The following is a 16048-nucleotide window of genomic DNA, read 5'->3' on the forward strand; positions in this document are numbered from 1 at the left end:
AAGCAGAGCTGGGCTTCTGAGGTAGGAAGAGAATGTTGGGAACAGCACGCGCCTGCCAGCACAGCAGCCCAAGTGCAACAGGCTAAAATGAAGAGGTTGCACTTGGCTATACAGTGACTAGAAAAAAGGGAATCAGAATAGCAGCTTGGTTTGTGTGTGTGGAAAATGCCACTGTAGGGAAGGAAAAGAGGTGCATGGAAGGAGGTCATATTTCTTCCTTCCAAGGTTCTGCAGAAGCCTGGTAAGACCAGTCAGTTCCAGCAACAGAACTGATGGATCTGCTGTGCTGTTGCCTATAGCGGTGTAGCCATTGTACATGCCAGAAAGGCCAGGATGCACTCAGTTTCTGTGTTCATGATTGTATATGCAGTCTACAAATTATAGTCGTTGATAGATAAAAGAAATCCTGTGTTAAGGTTGTATATTTCATCCATAGCAAAGTTCAGGACCAATAGTAATCTGAATTGGTGCCAACTGTTCCATTTATAATACCACAACTGACTGGCCGTGAAAATAACTAATTATTTTACTAGGATTAAAAATTAAAAGCTGAAAGGAATTTATAATTCAATCAAATAAATAAAGAAGTTTCCTGATCTCTTCATAAAATGAACACAAGTGATGAATAAAAGAAAATGTGGTTGTGTCTGTTCCTTAGTAGGTATACTGTCTCAAGGAGCTTAATCTGTTTTCCTTGATACCTGATTATTTTTATATATATATATATATATATATATATATATAACTTTTTCTTCAAAATTATAGTGCTCAAATGATTTTAATTTCATTATTCTTTAAGTTTGGCATAAAGTTTATATGGATTCGTTCAATATGCTTTTTTTAATTCATATGGTGCTGCATTTAAATTAATTTTTTGGGAAGCTCTTCTTTCCATTTTTGATGAATCCCTTTATCAGTCCTTAAAGTCGTTCATGTTGGTCTACTGATTGTCCTCCTAGCAGGATTAGAAATGCAGAGGTACAGGCTGGCGCCTTTGGCATTTCTAAAACCTATTATGAGCACCATCATTCAGAATGTAAACACAGAAGTTCTGAGTCAAATCATGGTTTAAACTTCTTTTATTCTACTATACAGGATACAATTTACATTACCATTATTTCTAGGTGACATGATGTTTACAGTGAAGAAGCACCTTGTGACTAAACAGCTGACAGCTGCTAGTGCTAAGAAATCTTTATGTGTGCCTGGGGACCTTCATAAAATATAGAGTATCCATGTTCCTAACTTGTGAAGCAAGGTATAAAAGAAAACAATTAAGGTTTCATCTGTGATGACAGCTGATTCAGGTTTTTCAAGAGTTCCCAATTAAACAGTTATGAAAGTATGAAAGCGTATTACCTGTGACTTCTACTGTTTCTTGAGAGCACAGTTTATTTATCAAGTCATGAACAGTGGTTTATTTTTTACTGGTTTTAAATCTTGATTTAAAAGTATAAAAATAAGAAAAGGCTTTTCATGAATTCAGCAAATTATCACCATCTAATTTATCCCCTGGTAGCGTCCTACAGCTTTTCATAGAAATCTTTCTTAATAATTGAACTCAGATTCCTGTAGCAATGAAGATTAGTAACTGTACAGTGATTTTATCCAAAAGTACTCATATCTATATATTTATGGTCAACTGAGGGGTTTTTTTCTGGAGACCAAGGAGAACTCGCTGTCCTTTTCTGAGATAACTAAAATGCTTTTACAACAGAAGACCAGCATCTTTGTGAGCTAGACTAGAATGCAAATGACTCACACCATTTTTTAGTGGTGGAAACCAAGATCTTAGATTATGTGGGTACCGTGGGCTAATTATTGTACTTCTTTGTGCCGAATGAGCCTAACAGACATTTCAGACATGGATAGTCAATACAGATACTAAATGCTAGATTCTTTATTGGGATAGCACTTCATTCTCTCCTCATACTATCTTTAAAACTGACTGCTCTTTGAAATTTGCGTTTTCCATGGAGCCACCGTTGTTATTCCTTCATAGGAAAATACTATGCTTGTGTGACAGGAGATAGTATCAGGTGTTGAGCAGGTTGTTTAACATGAAGAAGCAATTTGAAAATAATTCTTTCTGTGTTCTTTTATGGTAGCTATCACTTTATGTACACAAATAGAGTATATTCTTAATCTTTTTAGTGCTTCTGTGGTGATTTTTATTTAGAAATTCATGATCTCTAAAAAGGAAACAGGCGTATAACAAAATTAGTCCATAGTTTGAGTCATTTTGGACTGGGAATACAAAATATGCACTCTAACTCCTTTTCATAAGATTCCATCCAAAAAAACCCCAACCCAAATGCCCTCCAAAAGCCACTGCTACTTTGATGGTGTTTGGACTGGAGCTGGGAAGTTTACAGCAAGAACATCATTACTTGCCTCGAAGCTTCGTGTTCTGTTCTTTCTCTGCTGCTTGTAGAAGAAAAAGTAATAGGAACTGAATTTTAGTCATTGATAACCACATTCTTGTTGGAGTGTATCACAGTACATAGCCGTGAATTGGTACAGATTTTATCCCCAAAAATGTGTTTGTCACTGCAGAGGTAAGTTAGATCATTTGGACAGTTGGGTTAGCACAGTGTCGTTGTCTACGCTTTCCAGATTAAAAGAACAGAATTTGTGCTATTTTTCCTGCAGTCACAGTTTTTGTGGGTTGCTTTCAGTCTTTCTTTTTAATATGTGGAAGTTAGTTTCTGCTAGTTCCCAATGCTGCACAACAGCCCAGTTGTTAACTTTGTACTTTAGTGAATGTATTTTGGCATGAGTAATGTGGCACAACTAATTTCAGAATGCTAAAATGTCTATTGGCACATCTGCAGAAGCATTTCCAGTCTTGTTCACATAGGAAAAAAGTGTATTGTTGTTGTTTTAGATGGAAAACTTTTCTCATGTTTTCTTGTCACTTTAACAAAAAGTGCAGAAAATTGGATTAGAGTTGGTTTAGATTATTGGTCATACACATGGTCTCGCTAGACACTCAGTAGCCCCAAGGAGAGCATTTTTTTTCCCTTCTGCTGGAGGTTGCCCGGGAAGCCATCATTGACATGGGACATACTTATGCAAATACAGGTATGCATTGCGCATGTTTAGCACACAAAATCCTGTGGATTTTTAATTTGATTTTAATCACAAAACAGTCATTGCTTTCTAAATGGTAGATCATGCATTTCGTTAGAGATAAGTAGATACATGGAGAGGCCTAAAGTTGCTTTGAGAAAGGAAACTCTTATTTGCATGTCAATGTGTCATGTATACTTGAATTTACATACCTTTCTTATAATAACACCTCAAAACTTTGATAGATCGAACTGTTTAGGTTGGAATTTGCCATGAATTCTGTCTACTTTGGGTTGATTTGGTTGGAGATGGATGGGGAGTATCTGACTGGTTCTGAGAATGATGCTGGAGAAAATACGTTATTTTGCCTGCTGTGAAAACATCACATGACCATTGTGTTGATTAAACTAAACTATCTCCATCCTTTGAATCAGAGATTCCAAGTTTGGCAAATCTTTCCCGGCTATCTGTCTATGCATCTCTGCTGAAATACGGTAGAGTTGTTGGAGTCTGACTGCAGAATTGATGAAAACTTGCATGTGTGCTGAGGAGCTGCTGCCAGCCTGCGGGGCCAGGTCTGAGCAGGACTTTCCCAGAGCTGAGCTTCCTGCGCTGCTGCCGAGCACCGGCACGAGGAATAATAGGGAAGGCTCAGCCCTGAATTTGCTTTCTGCTGACGGGAGGAGGAGAAGTGTGCCTAGGCAGAACGCAGAAGGGCGACTCGGCAGAGAGCAGAGCAATTGCTTGCAGAATTGCATACTTCTTTTCCTGTCGCCTTCAGGCTTCCGAACGGACAGATCTGTAGGAATAACATATCCCTTTGTAATAAATGAAGCTGTTCTCCTTTTACCATTCCTCAGAGCTTGGAAAAGTTGGAAAGCTTACAATAAATGAAAGACTGCCTAAGAAAGTAAAACGTTAGCCTGAAGAATTCCGTTTTAACCTGGGCTGTGTTGGATAGAGAATAAATAATAATCATGCTTGCCACCCAGCTCCGTCCTCTTGTCCTCCCAAGCCTGATTTTGTCCTTAATCAACATTGGCATTTGAGGAGAAAACGATAAATGCATACTTTGCCCTAAACCAGCATATCATTAAAAAGAAGTTCATCACCATAAGGTGATGCCAGAAATACAATTTTTAGATGGTACTTGTTCTGCCAAAATTAGTGTGTGCTCTGGAAAGAGGCTGTTCTATGCTCCCTTTCCTTAGTTTAAAAGCTATAAAATGGGGATGATAAAAGCTCACCTCTCAAAGAGGTGAAGATAAATAAAGTAGGGTTTGAGATGTTCTCAGAGACTACATTCAGCACAACCATAGAAAATGTGTATGAGGTAATTAAAAATATTGTATTCTCTGTTTGGTATATCAAGACTGAATGAGGAAGGTTAAAAAAAATGAGAGTAGCTCCACAGTCACTGAAGGAGGAAATTTTACTGAAAAAATAAAATATGATCACAATAACTGAAGATCATTATTATTATTATTATACTATTGTGAGATAGAGTGAAATCTCATTTAGATGCCTGGTTTTATAAACCTTATAATTTTTTAAAGTGGATATGAATCTACTGTATTAATACTGTCAACAGACTTATTGTGAAAAAGAGAAACATCTGTATCCTGGTATTAGGCTTGGGGATGTCCAAGTCAGAAAGAAGCAAGGCAGAAAGAGGATTATAAAAAAGACAATTAAAGGATTTTGCTGTCATTGATGAGGAAAGCTAGAAAATATATTTCAAATTCAAACAATGTGTTGTAATGTGTGTATGGATTTCTGTTTGCCGCTTCTGGGCAGAAGGGACCGAGACTGCCAGAGTTTCACTTTTAAGAAAACCATTGTGTTTCTGTTGAATTTTAAAAATCATTGTCTGCATACTACTGTGTTAGTATTTTAACAAAATTTCACACTATACATGTATATTCTAAATGGTTGTAAGTATTACCGGAGTGGGGTGTGTACGTATGTACGCACGTGCGGGCTGGGTGACAGCACATCGGAGGTGGGCATAAAGACCTCTGTGGTTTTCTCATACTTCTCAGTAACATTTATACAGCATTTCCTGATGCCTTTGTCACAAATGTAAAATTTATCATCATTAGGAGTTAAAGTCAACATTCGCTTAGTTCTAAAATGTTTAGCCTTCCTGACTAGCAGTACCTGGAATTTAATAATCTTAAATGAAAATACGTCATCTGCGGATCTTCTTAGCAGGCAGTAACCGAAGTGTGTGGGAAGCCCTGCTATTGTTAACCCCCAGCTATAGATTTTAAAACCTAGAACGAGGTATAGCTTGTTCATTATTGTTGTTTTCTAATTTCTAAGGAATCCGTTCTCTGGTGTTTCTAGTGTTTGATCAGCGGTGAGTTTGTCCCACCGGAGCTTACACTGCCCCCTCCCCATGCTACCAGGGGACTATTATTAGGGAAGTATGGATAGAGACTTAGGAAATGGGAGTGTTAGGAGAGTTCAGGTAAACAGTTTATGAAATAACGTTTGTGGGTGTTATAAAGGGGAGGAAAAGCTAGCCCATAAACCTGCTGTAGGTTGATGAGTCTCATGGCTAGAGTGGCTAGTACCTCCTCTTTCTTACTTGGCCTCTACGTGGAGGGATCACAGTGAAAGAAGAGCTTATCTGTTTCTTGTGCTTTTCTTTTTGAATTTGTGCTTTCTTCAGAGATGGAATATTCCAGTCATTGTAGCATCAGTGATGTTGAGAGAGAATTTTCCAGGCATGTTACATGCTAATGCTAAATTTGCCACAGAGGCTAGTCATTGTGATTATGTGGTTAGAATTCCTGTATGTTGCACAGAAAAAATACTTCTGATTTAAGTATATTTAAACCACCAGAAAGATGCAGTATATTTTATAATGATGTATCAGGGAGGGAGGGGAGGGGGACATGTGCAAAAGAAAGGGCTTACATTACTATGATTTTTTTCAAAAATTGTAAATAAAATAGTAGAAAAGCTTCAAAAATGGAGCTTAGGTTTGGAGTCTCAGTTTGGAGTATCTGATAGTGTAGAATTAGAAACAAAATTAAGTAAACCATTGTATAGAGCAGGATCTTCAATCATGGGAAAAGAATAGTATTGAAACAGGTGAAATACAAAGAAGGATTAAAAAAATGGCAGTTGTTTATCAGATAAGGAAGATGAGTAAAAAGGGTAAATGTTAACAATGTGTACGGTAAGTGGATAAAAAAATTAGATTGTAATAATAGTGCAGGTTAATGGTTGGACTGGATGATCTTAAAGGTCTTTTCCAACCTAAACGATTCTATGATTCTGTGATTCTATAATCCGTTCTCCCTGTCATTATAATAAATGAGAATAATATAAGGAATTGAGAAAAATTAAGTGTGCATCAGAATTTGTTAAAAAGAATGACCTCTTCATATACCACAGATTGGAGCTAAATTGTGGTACTTGTGCCAGCAAAAATCATTACAGCTATGAACATAACAAAAAATTGAGGAAGGATGGAATGTCTTAAATAAATGTATTATTCTTATCCTTACTTCTTGTAATTGATTATAGTAGCAGAGAATATAAGTGATATTTATACTTTTGATTTTAGACTTAGCCCAGTTTTCAACTGCTGCTCTAGTGTTGGAGGCAAATTTTATCATATCTGTGCATTACTGGTTTCCAATATCTTCCTCTGAGGCATCTCGTAGCGATCACAGCTGGATTAGGTTAATCTTCAGAAGGGCAGTTCCTGCAATTTGTAGTTACCCAAATGTAGACCTCTGCCTAGAGGTTAGGTGAAAATAACTTTTGCTTATATAGTAATGCTTTCTAGTCTTAGCTGAGATAATGAGTAGAATTGTACATCGTTGAATTAAACACACTTTCAGTAAGCATTTATATACTAAATAACTTTAGTAAATTTCTGTAAAAGGAAATGTGTTCAAAAGATAATAGAAGTAATGTATTAATTAAAAGGAAATAATCTTTTCTACTCTATTGAGAGACTATTCACAGCATGTAGATTATGGGCAATGGTGATCAAGTACATAAAATTATATTGCACTTCTAAACTAGTATACTACTGGTCTCTTTTTGTATGACAGATTACATACACCTTAGTGGAGCAGCTGGTATTAACTGCTTTTCTTTAATGAAAATGGTCTAGTGATTTCTGCAGGTGGGGATGGAGGGACTAGGGGTGGAGGCTAGTAACCTCCGTTGCATATGAAAAAGCAAAGAACCCTGTGACTTTTTTTTTTGGTGGTGTGTTCTTTGAGAGAAGGAGGTCTCTTTCTTTTCCATAAATAAGGATCTGATGTTATTTATCTCTTCTCACTTAGTGTCACCAGCAATGTAGTAGATGCTACAAGAATCTGAAAGAAAACACCCTTAAGTTTTGAATGTGCAAGAATGGATTCTCCCTGAACATTTCAGTCCTACTTTGCAAGTGAAGTTTCAGTAAAATGTGGTTACTCTCAACTCCATGCAAGCCCTAGAGATAAAGTATGCTGTATAACATTGTAAGAAGCCATCCATCTGCCTTGACTGCTAGTGCTAGCAGTGCATTTTAGCTCATGGACCAGATTTTTCTTTGTGAATACACAGCAGTACAATTTTAATTCCCAGGGTATGGCAAGCAACAGGTACTGCTGCCCTCCTTCCTTTGCTTTTGTTCTAGGAGGTTTTGATTTGCTGGATCTCCTAATCACTTAAAGAGCTGTAAGGAAGACACTAAATCTTAACCCCAGGCCAGGTTGTGTCTGTGTTTCCTTGATGCAGCTCATAGGTGCTGTAGTTTCTACAGGCAGTGGGGATGAGGAAGGCTGCACTGTTCTTGGCGACCTTTCTGTCGTTAGGATCCCATACAGAGCATTCTGCCAGTATGAGTGGATATGAAATGCGTTAGACATTTTCTCATTGTTTGTGAGACTATACGTTATTTGCAAAGTAATAGTAGGGTTCTTTCTGCTGTGAATTATTGAATAAATCATTTCTGTGCATCCAGAACTGTATTTACCCCCTACCTGAATTTAGAAGGGTGGTCTACTAATACCATTAATACCTTAATGTGCAATAATGGCTGAGCAAATAAGAGAATATTATATTAGTGAAAGCAGTTCATATGTTATTCAAGAGATGTGGACAGTTTCATTTTAGGGAAACAAGGCATGCAGGAGAATATGATCCAGATGAAGAAAAGGTCTAGAGAACATAACTATAGTGCTTCTATCTCCTTTTCCTCAGATTTTACAGTAAATTAAGGGCTATGAAGATATCGGGAAGTATAACATATATAGGTACCTTTTTCTATATTTAGATATAAAATATATATCCGACAAATGCTTTTATATATGTATGTATATAGATGTGAAAAACACCTCCAAAATACGTTCTTTTGTGGTTATCCATGGGTATCCAAGAACAAGTTATTCTGCCATTGTATGCTGTCTTAGAGAACACTCTCAAATAATATTTTGCAGAATCAAACACTGAAAATTAATAAATAAGACTAATTTAGAGAAGAACCTGTTTTTGCTAGAGAGGGAAATCTCCAGAATATTTCATGTCTGTCGTCAGGATGCTTGAGATTTTCTGTTGTAAGACTGTAAGGAGATCTGAGAAGCAGCATAGAAAATCCTCTCCCAGAGGCTCAGAGGCTCATTCCATTTGTGGTTTTGAGTTGATCTTATCCACTTCTCAAATTTTTTAAACTTGGTCGGTTTTCAAATCTTTTTCTTCACATTGCTGGAAGATGCCAAGTTCCCAGATAATAGAACTCCAATGGATGAATGAGTTCTGTGAATACTATATTTTCCTTCTACTTTCAGCGCCTTACCATTTTCCTCAGTCAAATGAAGAATTTCTCTTAAGATTGCTTTTTGCATCGCATGTTATAGTCAGATTCTGACGTCAATACAGGATGCTAATCTGAGTGAAATCATCTGGGCCATCCACAGAATATCATTAAAATGTTTTACTGTGTATGTAAAACAGCTTAATTAAGCTAATATATTCATAATGGGTGTGTATTTGTAGACATTTATGCCAGCAGCAAAAAAAAAAAAAAAACTTGAAAAACTTCACTTTTATGATGAGTTTGGTAATTTTAATGTGTATCTAATGTCAACATGCACTCTACCTGTGTAGGTCAGAAAGTGTGGGATGCTAGGCTTCAGTTCACTCCATTTTTCATAGTATTTTTATATTTTTGGTTGATTTTGACCTTTTTTTTTTAATGAGTCTAAGCTTAGTTTGCTAATGTGGCTAAAACAAAACTCTAATCAATCAAGCTCTTTGTTAACTGCCTTCTCCTTGCACATGATTAAAATTTACATTTTCTTTAAAAGGAGCTTTGTTTCATCTAAATGTCAGTCTAAAGCTCTCTACTTATTTAAAAACAAAGGCAAAAAATCTCTAGACTGAAATGCACGTCGGAAGCTCATTTTTAGGACTGTTCAGTTCATTGCTTTTGACTAAACACAAAATTTCTGATTACTAGAATAAATGTTAGAAGGCAGGTTAAAATATACTCCTAACTAGGAGGGTTTGGGTTAATATGGTGTTGATGAGAGCGAGCGGACTGTTTTAATGTCAGCCTTTTCATATTCTTTTTAAACATTGCCACTGAATGCTTCATTCCTTTAGAAGCATCCGGTCGCTGGTAGTTCTTTACGTGATGTTGGCCACTCTCATGCTGCTGGCCTGTTTAGCGGTTAAGCTAGGGGTGAAAGAGAGCATGTCTCCTCGCTCTCGTCATGCTCTGTGTTGCTGTCCAGCTGTTGCTGGATGAAGACGTAGCTCAGTCTTCCAGAAGAAATCAATCACCTTCCTTTAATTGATGAGCGCTAGGAATAAATGTTAAGTAGGGCCCAGTTTTACTCTCTGTAATGCGTATATACATCCCATACACAAAGAATACACAGCTAGGTGTGAGACTGGAGAGGGCTGATATAGATAGATGAACCAGATAGATTTAATACTGTATGATTTTTCCTGGCTAATCTGTGAAAGAAGTTATAATACTTTAAAAAATCCAGTTAACGTTTTTATGAATGGACAACACTTGAGTATGTTTTTTTATTTAGTGCATGAACTTCCACTGTATAGCTTCATTCTGATAAATATACAGAGGAAGAGGAGAAAATATAAACTGCTTTTGGACAAAATAAAACTACCATTTTAGAAACACAGGCCACAGATCTACTTCCCGTGGGAATTAAGAAATTAATTAAATCATTGGCAGTTATACTGCCAGCGACTTCAGCCTGTCTTTGTTCTTCATTTTTAGCCCAATGTAACAAAGCTAAAATCACTTTGCTTTTCAAAACCTTTGAAAGCCTTAGAAACCAGTGAATATTTCCCTATATTTTTTATCATCCTCTTCATTACTGTAGGAAACAAATACATAAGCAGAAAGCAGCCAGCCAAGTCTATACTTTCTGAGAACCCTGGGGGACTCCCTGTGCTTTAAAAATGTATGAGACTTTGTCCACTGAGTTGTTATTAACTACTAAAGGTCACATGTTCTGACATTGTTCCTGAAAGTTTTGCCTTTAAACCCAGTGACCTCCTGATTTCGGTGTCGATGCACGCTTTCTTCCTGAATATGGTGAAAAAAGGTAGAAAGCAATTACGGTGATTATGAAGTCTGTCTTGATTTCTGCGGCAGATACTAAACTACCAATCTCACCAAATGCAAAAGTGCAAAACTGGTGACAAGGTTTCATATTGCATCACTGATAGGTTTGCATTCTTTCAAGTGATCTGTATCTGTAAACTGTGTTTTCCCAAAAAAGTGTTGATTTTCTATGAAATAGGAAACTATGAGAAGATTAGAATAAAAATGACTGTCTCTATGGAAGACTCGTGTATGAGAACATTAGCTTCATAAGAAAAAACTCCTCTTTTTGAGTTACCAAATGCTCAACTTCAAAGCTCACGCTCTGGTCTTACAAATACAAGGTTAGATACATAATAAAGCAGGTCACATCATTAGCAATTTTCATGAGCTTTATGTTAATCACATATATAGTGATTAATTATTTGGGGCCAAAATAGTAACCTAAAATTTAGAGATCTTTCTTACCTTTGTTTTAACTATACATTTTAACTATATTCAATATGTTTTAGTTAAGTCTTGCTAGCTCTGTGCACCAGAGATCTCTGTATGTCATTCCTTACAAAGGCTTGGCGTACAGCATAGTTAAGAGAAATTAAAAAGGTCTGTTATTTCTCAAACTTAAAATAGATCCCCTAGCTTTTAAATTTTTTTTTTTTTTTTTAATTGCCCTTCTAGGAACAAACTTCACCCTTGCAGAACTAGGAATCTGTGAGCCCTCTCCCCATCGAAGTGGCTACTGCTCAGACATAGGAATACTCCACCAAGGCTATTCCTTGAGCACCGGCTCTGATGCTGACTCAGACACAGAGGGAGGAATGTCTCCGGAGCATGCCATCAGGCTGTGGGGAAGAGGGATCAAATCCAGGCGAAGTTCCGGTCTGTCAAGTCGTGAAAACTCAGCGCTCACACTTACCGACTCCGACAATGAAAATAAGTCAGATGAGGAAAATGGTAGGCCTTTTTCTTCAATATATTCTTAATGCACATGTATGAGAACGTGATCATACTTAAAAATACATGAGTGTTCTTTTAAAGGTGAATTTTTCACTTTTCTTTCTCACTTTGACTAAAGCTGCATTTTAATGGGGGTTCTCTTTTTCTTTTTTAGCATCAATAGCAGGAAACTCTATTACATGCGTATCATATAATATGATATATATTGTGTTATATCTTACAATTTACTTTCCACACAATAATCTTTCACAGAAGTTTGTGCTCAGAGTACATTAATTTGAACTTAATGTTAAGAAGCAGAAAGAAATTTCTTAAGAGAAATAGTTTCTCATATGTGATTTTTATGCACAGCTTGAAGTAATATTAATAATCTGCAATATGCTAGTAGCTGTAACAATGGTGCTAATTTGTAGCGATCAGATTTAATTTTGTGTGTTTTTTCACGTTTTTGAAGTTGTAAAATATGAGATTAATTTGCTGTTTGCTTATTGGTAAGTATTGCGGGGCTTTGAGAAAGCAAACCTATGCGTCAGGCTGAGGCAAAGCACTTCTGCTTAGTATAGTTTATTAAGTTCATAGAAATGAGACTTTAGACAGTGCAATAATCGTTTGTGACAAAACACCTACACATTGGTTAATAAAGTAAACTCCGTTAAGCCAGCTGTCCTTTCAAATGCATATAGCCCAGATTCATGTTCTTCATACGTATCAGCTAAACATTTTTACCTGGGGAGTTTTCTGTGCTCACATATTTTTAAATTAAACTGAAGAGGAAAAGTAGTAAAAATGGATTTGCAGGAATTTGTCCTTCATCCTGTAGGGTGATGAAGGTGCAAACTCAGCTTAGTTAAAATATGAACGAAAGGTTTTGATAGTTGCCATTCTGAGAAGGTGAAGAGGAACCTCCCTAACACTATACCCTTAGAGCAACTATTCAGGCAGCTGATACTGGCTAATGAAACCAGGTCTCTGCTACGCATATTACTTGTGATAATTTGCTACATTTTGGTTGCCTCTTGGAAGAGGACTTTTTTTTAGCTGTTTATTTTAGGCTCCTCCCCACACTTACTGACAGTTGTCTCAGTTTCAGCAAAGCCGGTGTGCCAGGCCCTAGAAACACAAGGAACTGATTGGCAAGCAAACAAGGCAAAACTGAATTACAGTTTTTATATTGATAGAAAAAAAGTTCAGAAAAGGGCAATTGATCTGAGTTTGTAACAGCAGTCGTCTTTTGTTGATTTAAATTGAATCTTCAAGTAATATCTCCTCTCCCTAGGCATAGCAGGATATGTTTCTTCATTAAAACCAAAGAGGAAATGTATATTTACTAGTAATGGTGCATACAAGAAAGCCAGTATTTTAAAAAGAATCAGTGACTGATTAATTGGTTTTTCCTTTTCTTTTTTTTTTTTTTTTAATAATACCATTCACAGAATATATGACAACTTCCATTGACTTTAGAATAGTTTTGATAAGGCCTACTGCATATAATTTCAAATAAAAAACCTGACTAATGAAATTCTGGTATTATGGAATGATTTCTGTAGCATGAATTCACTTCTCTGAAGGTGATTGTCTCCATTTCAGTGGAAGCACTGTGCCACACTTTTGTCTGAGAAAATTTAATCTCAGGACCTACTTTCATACATACTGTTGCAGACATTCATAAAAGAATGAGTCTGTTTGCTTGCATTTCATTTTCCTCCTTTATTATAAGTGAATTATTAACTAATTGCAAATACAGTACAGTGAATCCATTTTGAATAAGTAATTTTTCTAACAATGATGTTAATAAGAGAAAGAAGGACATGATCAAAGAAACAAACCAGTATGTGGAATTCATTTTTACTTGGAAAGGTTTTTGTGATAAGGGTTTCTGTACGTTCGGTTGTTTAAAATAACAAACACGCAAGTACGAAGCAACTGTTATATACACAGAGGTGTTAACTTCAGTAAACTTTTTAGTCTTACTCTCTCACAAATCCTGGTTAGCTCAAAAATCAATGGTTCTTCACATCACTGATTTTATGAAGTTTGGGGATGCATTATCATATAGATTGACAGTTGCCCCACTGGTTCAGCACCACAGTGTGGACACTTACAAAACCATGATTAATTTCTCACGCTTGTGCCCAGCAGTGGTTTCCTACATAATAAACACTGTGTCCTTCAGAAGCAGATCAATAACCTGCTAGGTATTCATCTTGAAGAGGAAGTAACAAGAATCTATACTTCAAGAGAAATTTGCTCTCTGATATGGTTTCATATTTGCAGGGTACTAGCATAAAACAAGACATTTCTTGGTATGAGATTTTATTCATTTATGCCTAGCAATATTAGAGGGAACTCGTGATGCATAAAGCACTGAATTTATTTAAAGTACCGTTGAAGCTTTTTGCCCTGGTATGGTTCAACTGTTGTGTTACAAAACAGTAGTTCAACGCCAAAAGGTGATTTTTTTTTTTTAATACTGAAATGCTATCACAATTTATGTCATTGTACTTAAAAGAAAAAAAAAGCCCACGACAAACCATATCTCTCACTTTTCTTGTAATACTAAATCTATTTTGTCACTTTTAGTACATCTCTAAGTAGCATAAAGGTTTAATTTCTAGAAATTACTCTAACAATATGATTTTGTTCCCATTCAAATCCATTCACAAAGCTTATGACCATTTTCTGCACTCCTAGATTTAGTATGATTTAATTTTATCATAAATTAGAATTCCGTGAACTTTGAAGTATTAGCAGGTTTGAAATGCTTATAGATAAATTGAAATAACGGAAACTCATTTAAAATTCAACATTTCACTTGGTATACTAGAATTCATCCTTACAAAACGCCTTATTGACAATCCAGTTTGAAAAGCAACACTTTTATTTTCACAAGTCTGATTGGGCTCAAAATTCTTATCATATCTTGCAGCTTTTATTACTGTCTTGATCTGGCCATCTCTTCTTTAGGCATGGCAATGTGAATATATGACAGCAAATCTGTCACCAAATTGTAATTCAACATGATATATTGAGTTGTGAGATTTACGTAAACTACTCTTTTGGTGACACATACAAATGTAAAAAGTCAGTTAGAGATATAGCTTACCTCTGATGTCACGTGCCAGCTTTGTAGAGAGAATTATTTGTGGGGACCCACAGGTACGGGGTATAAGGGATATACCAGACAGTTCCTGAATGCTTATTTTTTCTTTCCTTTAATAAATCCTGTAACTGTTTATTCCAAAGCATCACAAAAAACTTTTCAAAAGTAGTGTTTGTCATCAGTTGTCATGTGTTGTTTCCTAAGCCTGCAGTATTCCTATTTCCAGAGTAAAGCTTAGGTGCTGATTATGTTTAGGTAGTGACCTTAAAGCAAGTACTCTTCCAGGGCTATTTTTTTTTTTCTTTTTCTAAAGTAGAGCAGTTCTTTTTTTTTGAAGTTGAGTTGAAAATGATCTTTTTTTCACAAATGTAAAAACCTGTTGTAAAATAAAGTAACTTTCAATTTAAAAATCCATGAAAACAGAACGGTCATAATTAACGATGATTGATGTACAGAATGCTTTTGCAACAGATCTGAAATCTTCTCTTTTCCTGGCTTCACTATTATTGAGTGACCAGTTACAGGCTGTTAGGGAGGCAATTAAACTCAACCGACATTAGTTAGATGAGAGAGAAAAGCTGAACAAATCAGTAATACAGAAGATAAAACATAATCCTAGGTAGAAGAAAGGAGAACGGAAAAGTAGCATGTAAACTTAAAGTGGATCTCAGTAATATTTCAGAGTGCTGAAATGAACTAATAGACCCAAAGACAATCCACAAGGAAGGCTTTCAGTTTGGTATTAATTTAGATCATGTTAATTCTCCTGTTGTAAAGGAGAAAACATCTGGAATGGTGTTGGTGACCTTTTTTTTTTTTTTTTTTTTTTTGGTAGAAGGTTGTTACCTTGACACTTTTTGTGTTAGTACCATTATTGTATATAATGGATAGTATCACTATCCATTACATAAATGGACATAACATATAATACATATAAAGGATAGTATCACTATCCATTATATAAATATGGGACATAACATAACATGTTTATAATGAGATTTATACTGTGATATTATAATATAAAACACTTGAGATGTTTGTGTTTTACATTTGTGTGTCAGAAAAGAAAAAAAAAGTGTGTCTTAGGGGAGGAGAACTTCCAGGACTGAAACCAAAAAGATGATCAAGGAATGCTTTTATCGTACTAGTAGTGATTCTGAATTGAGCAGCAAGACAAGAAAGAATGGGGAGAAATAAAGCAATCTCAAACTTAAGCAAAACAAGGGAAATAGTTCAAGGTCGTACTGTGGTAATCTGTGTGTATGTTTTAAAGAAATCTGCAATAAAACACTGTGATTTTGGTAGCTCTTTGTAGATAATGCCTATGA

The 16048-nt window shown here is 35.9% G+C and overlaps 1 protein-coding gene across 7 annotated transcripts in view; it reads left to right on the forward strand.

Annotated features, from left to right (window-relative positions):
- The window catches only part of TENM2 (teneurin transmembrane protein 2), a 554942-nt gene that overhangs the window by 34383 nt on the left and 504511 nt on the right, over positions 1–16048 (forward strand). For 3 of the 7 annotated variants that reach the window (XM_075715623.1, XM_075715624.1, XM_075715626.1), the window contains exon 2: positions 11342–11617. The exons of 2 other annotated variants lie outside the window; for them this stretch is intronic. In XM_075715623.1, coding sequence (XP_075571738.1) covers positions 11342–11617 — 276 coding nt within the window. Of the gene's footprint in view, positions 1–11341; positions 11618–11660; positions 11664–16048 lie in introns of all 7 variants that reach the window. 2 more of the 7 variants (XM_075715627.1, XM_075715628.1) reach the window with 1 other exon arrangement.

Source organism: Pelecanus crispus, chromosome 8 (assembly GCF_030463565.1).
Source record: "Pelecanus crispus isolate bPelCri1 chromosome 8, bPelCri1.pri, whole genome shotgun sequence".
Lineage (NCBI taxonomy): Eukaryota > Metazoa > Chordata > Aves > Pelecaniformes > Pelecanidae > Pelecanus > Pelecanus crispus.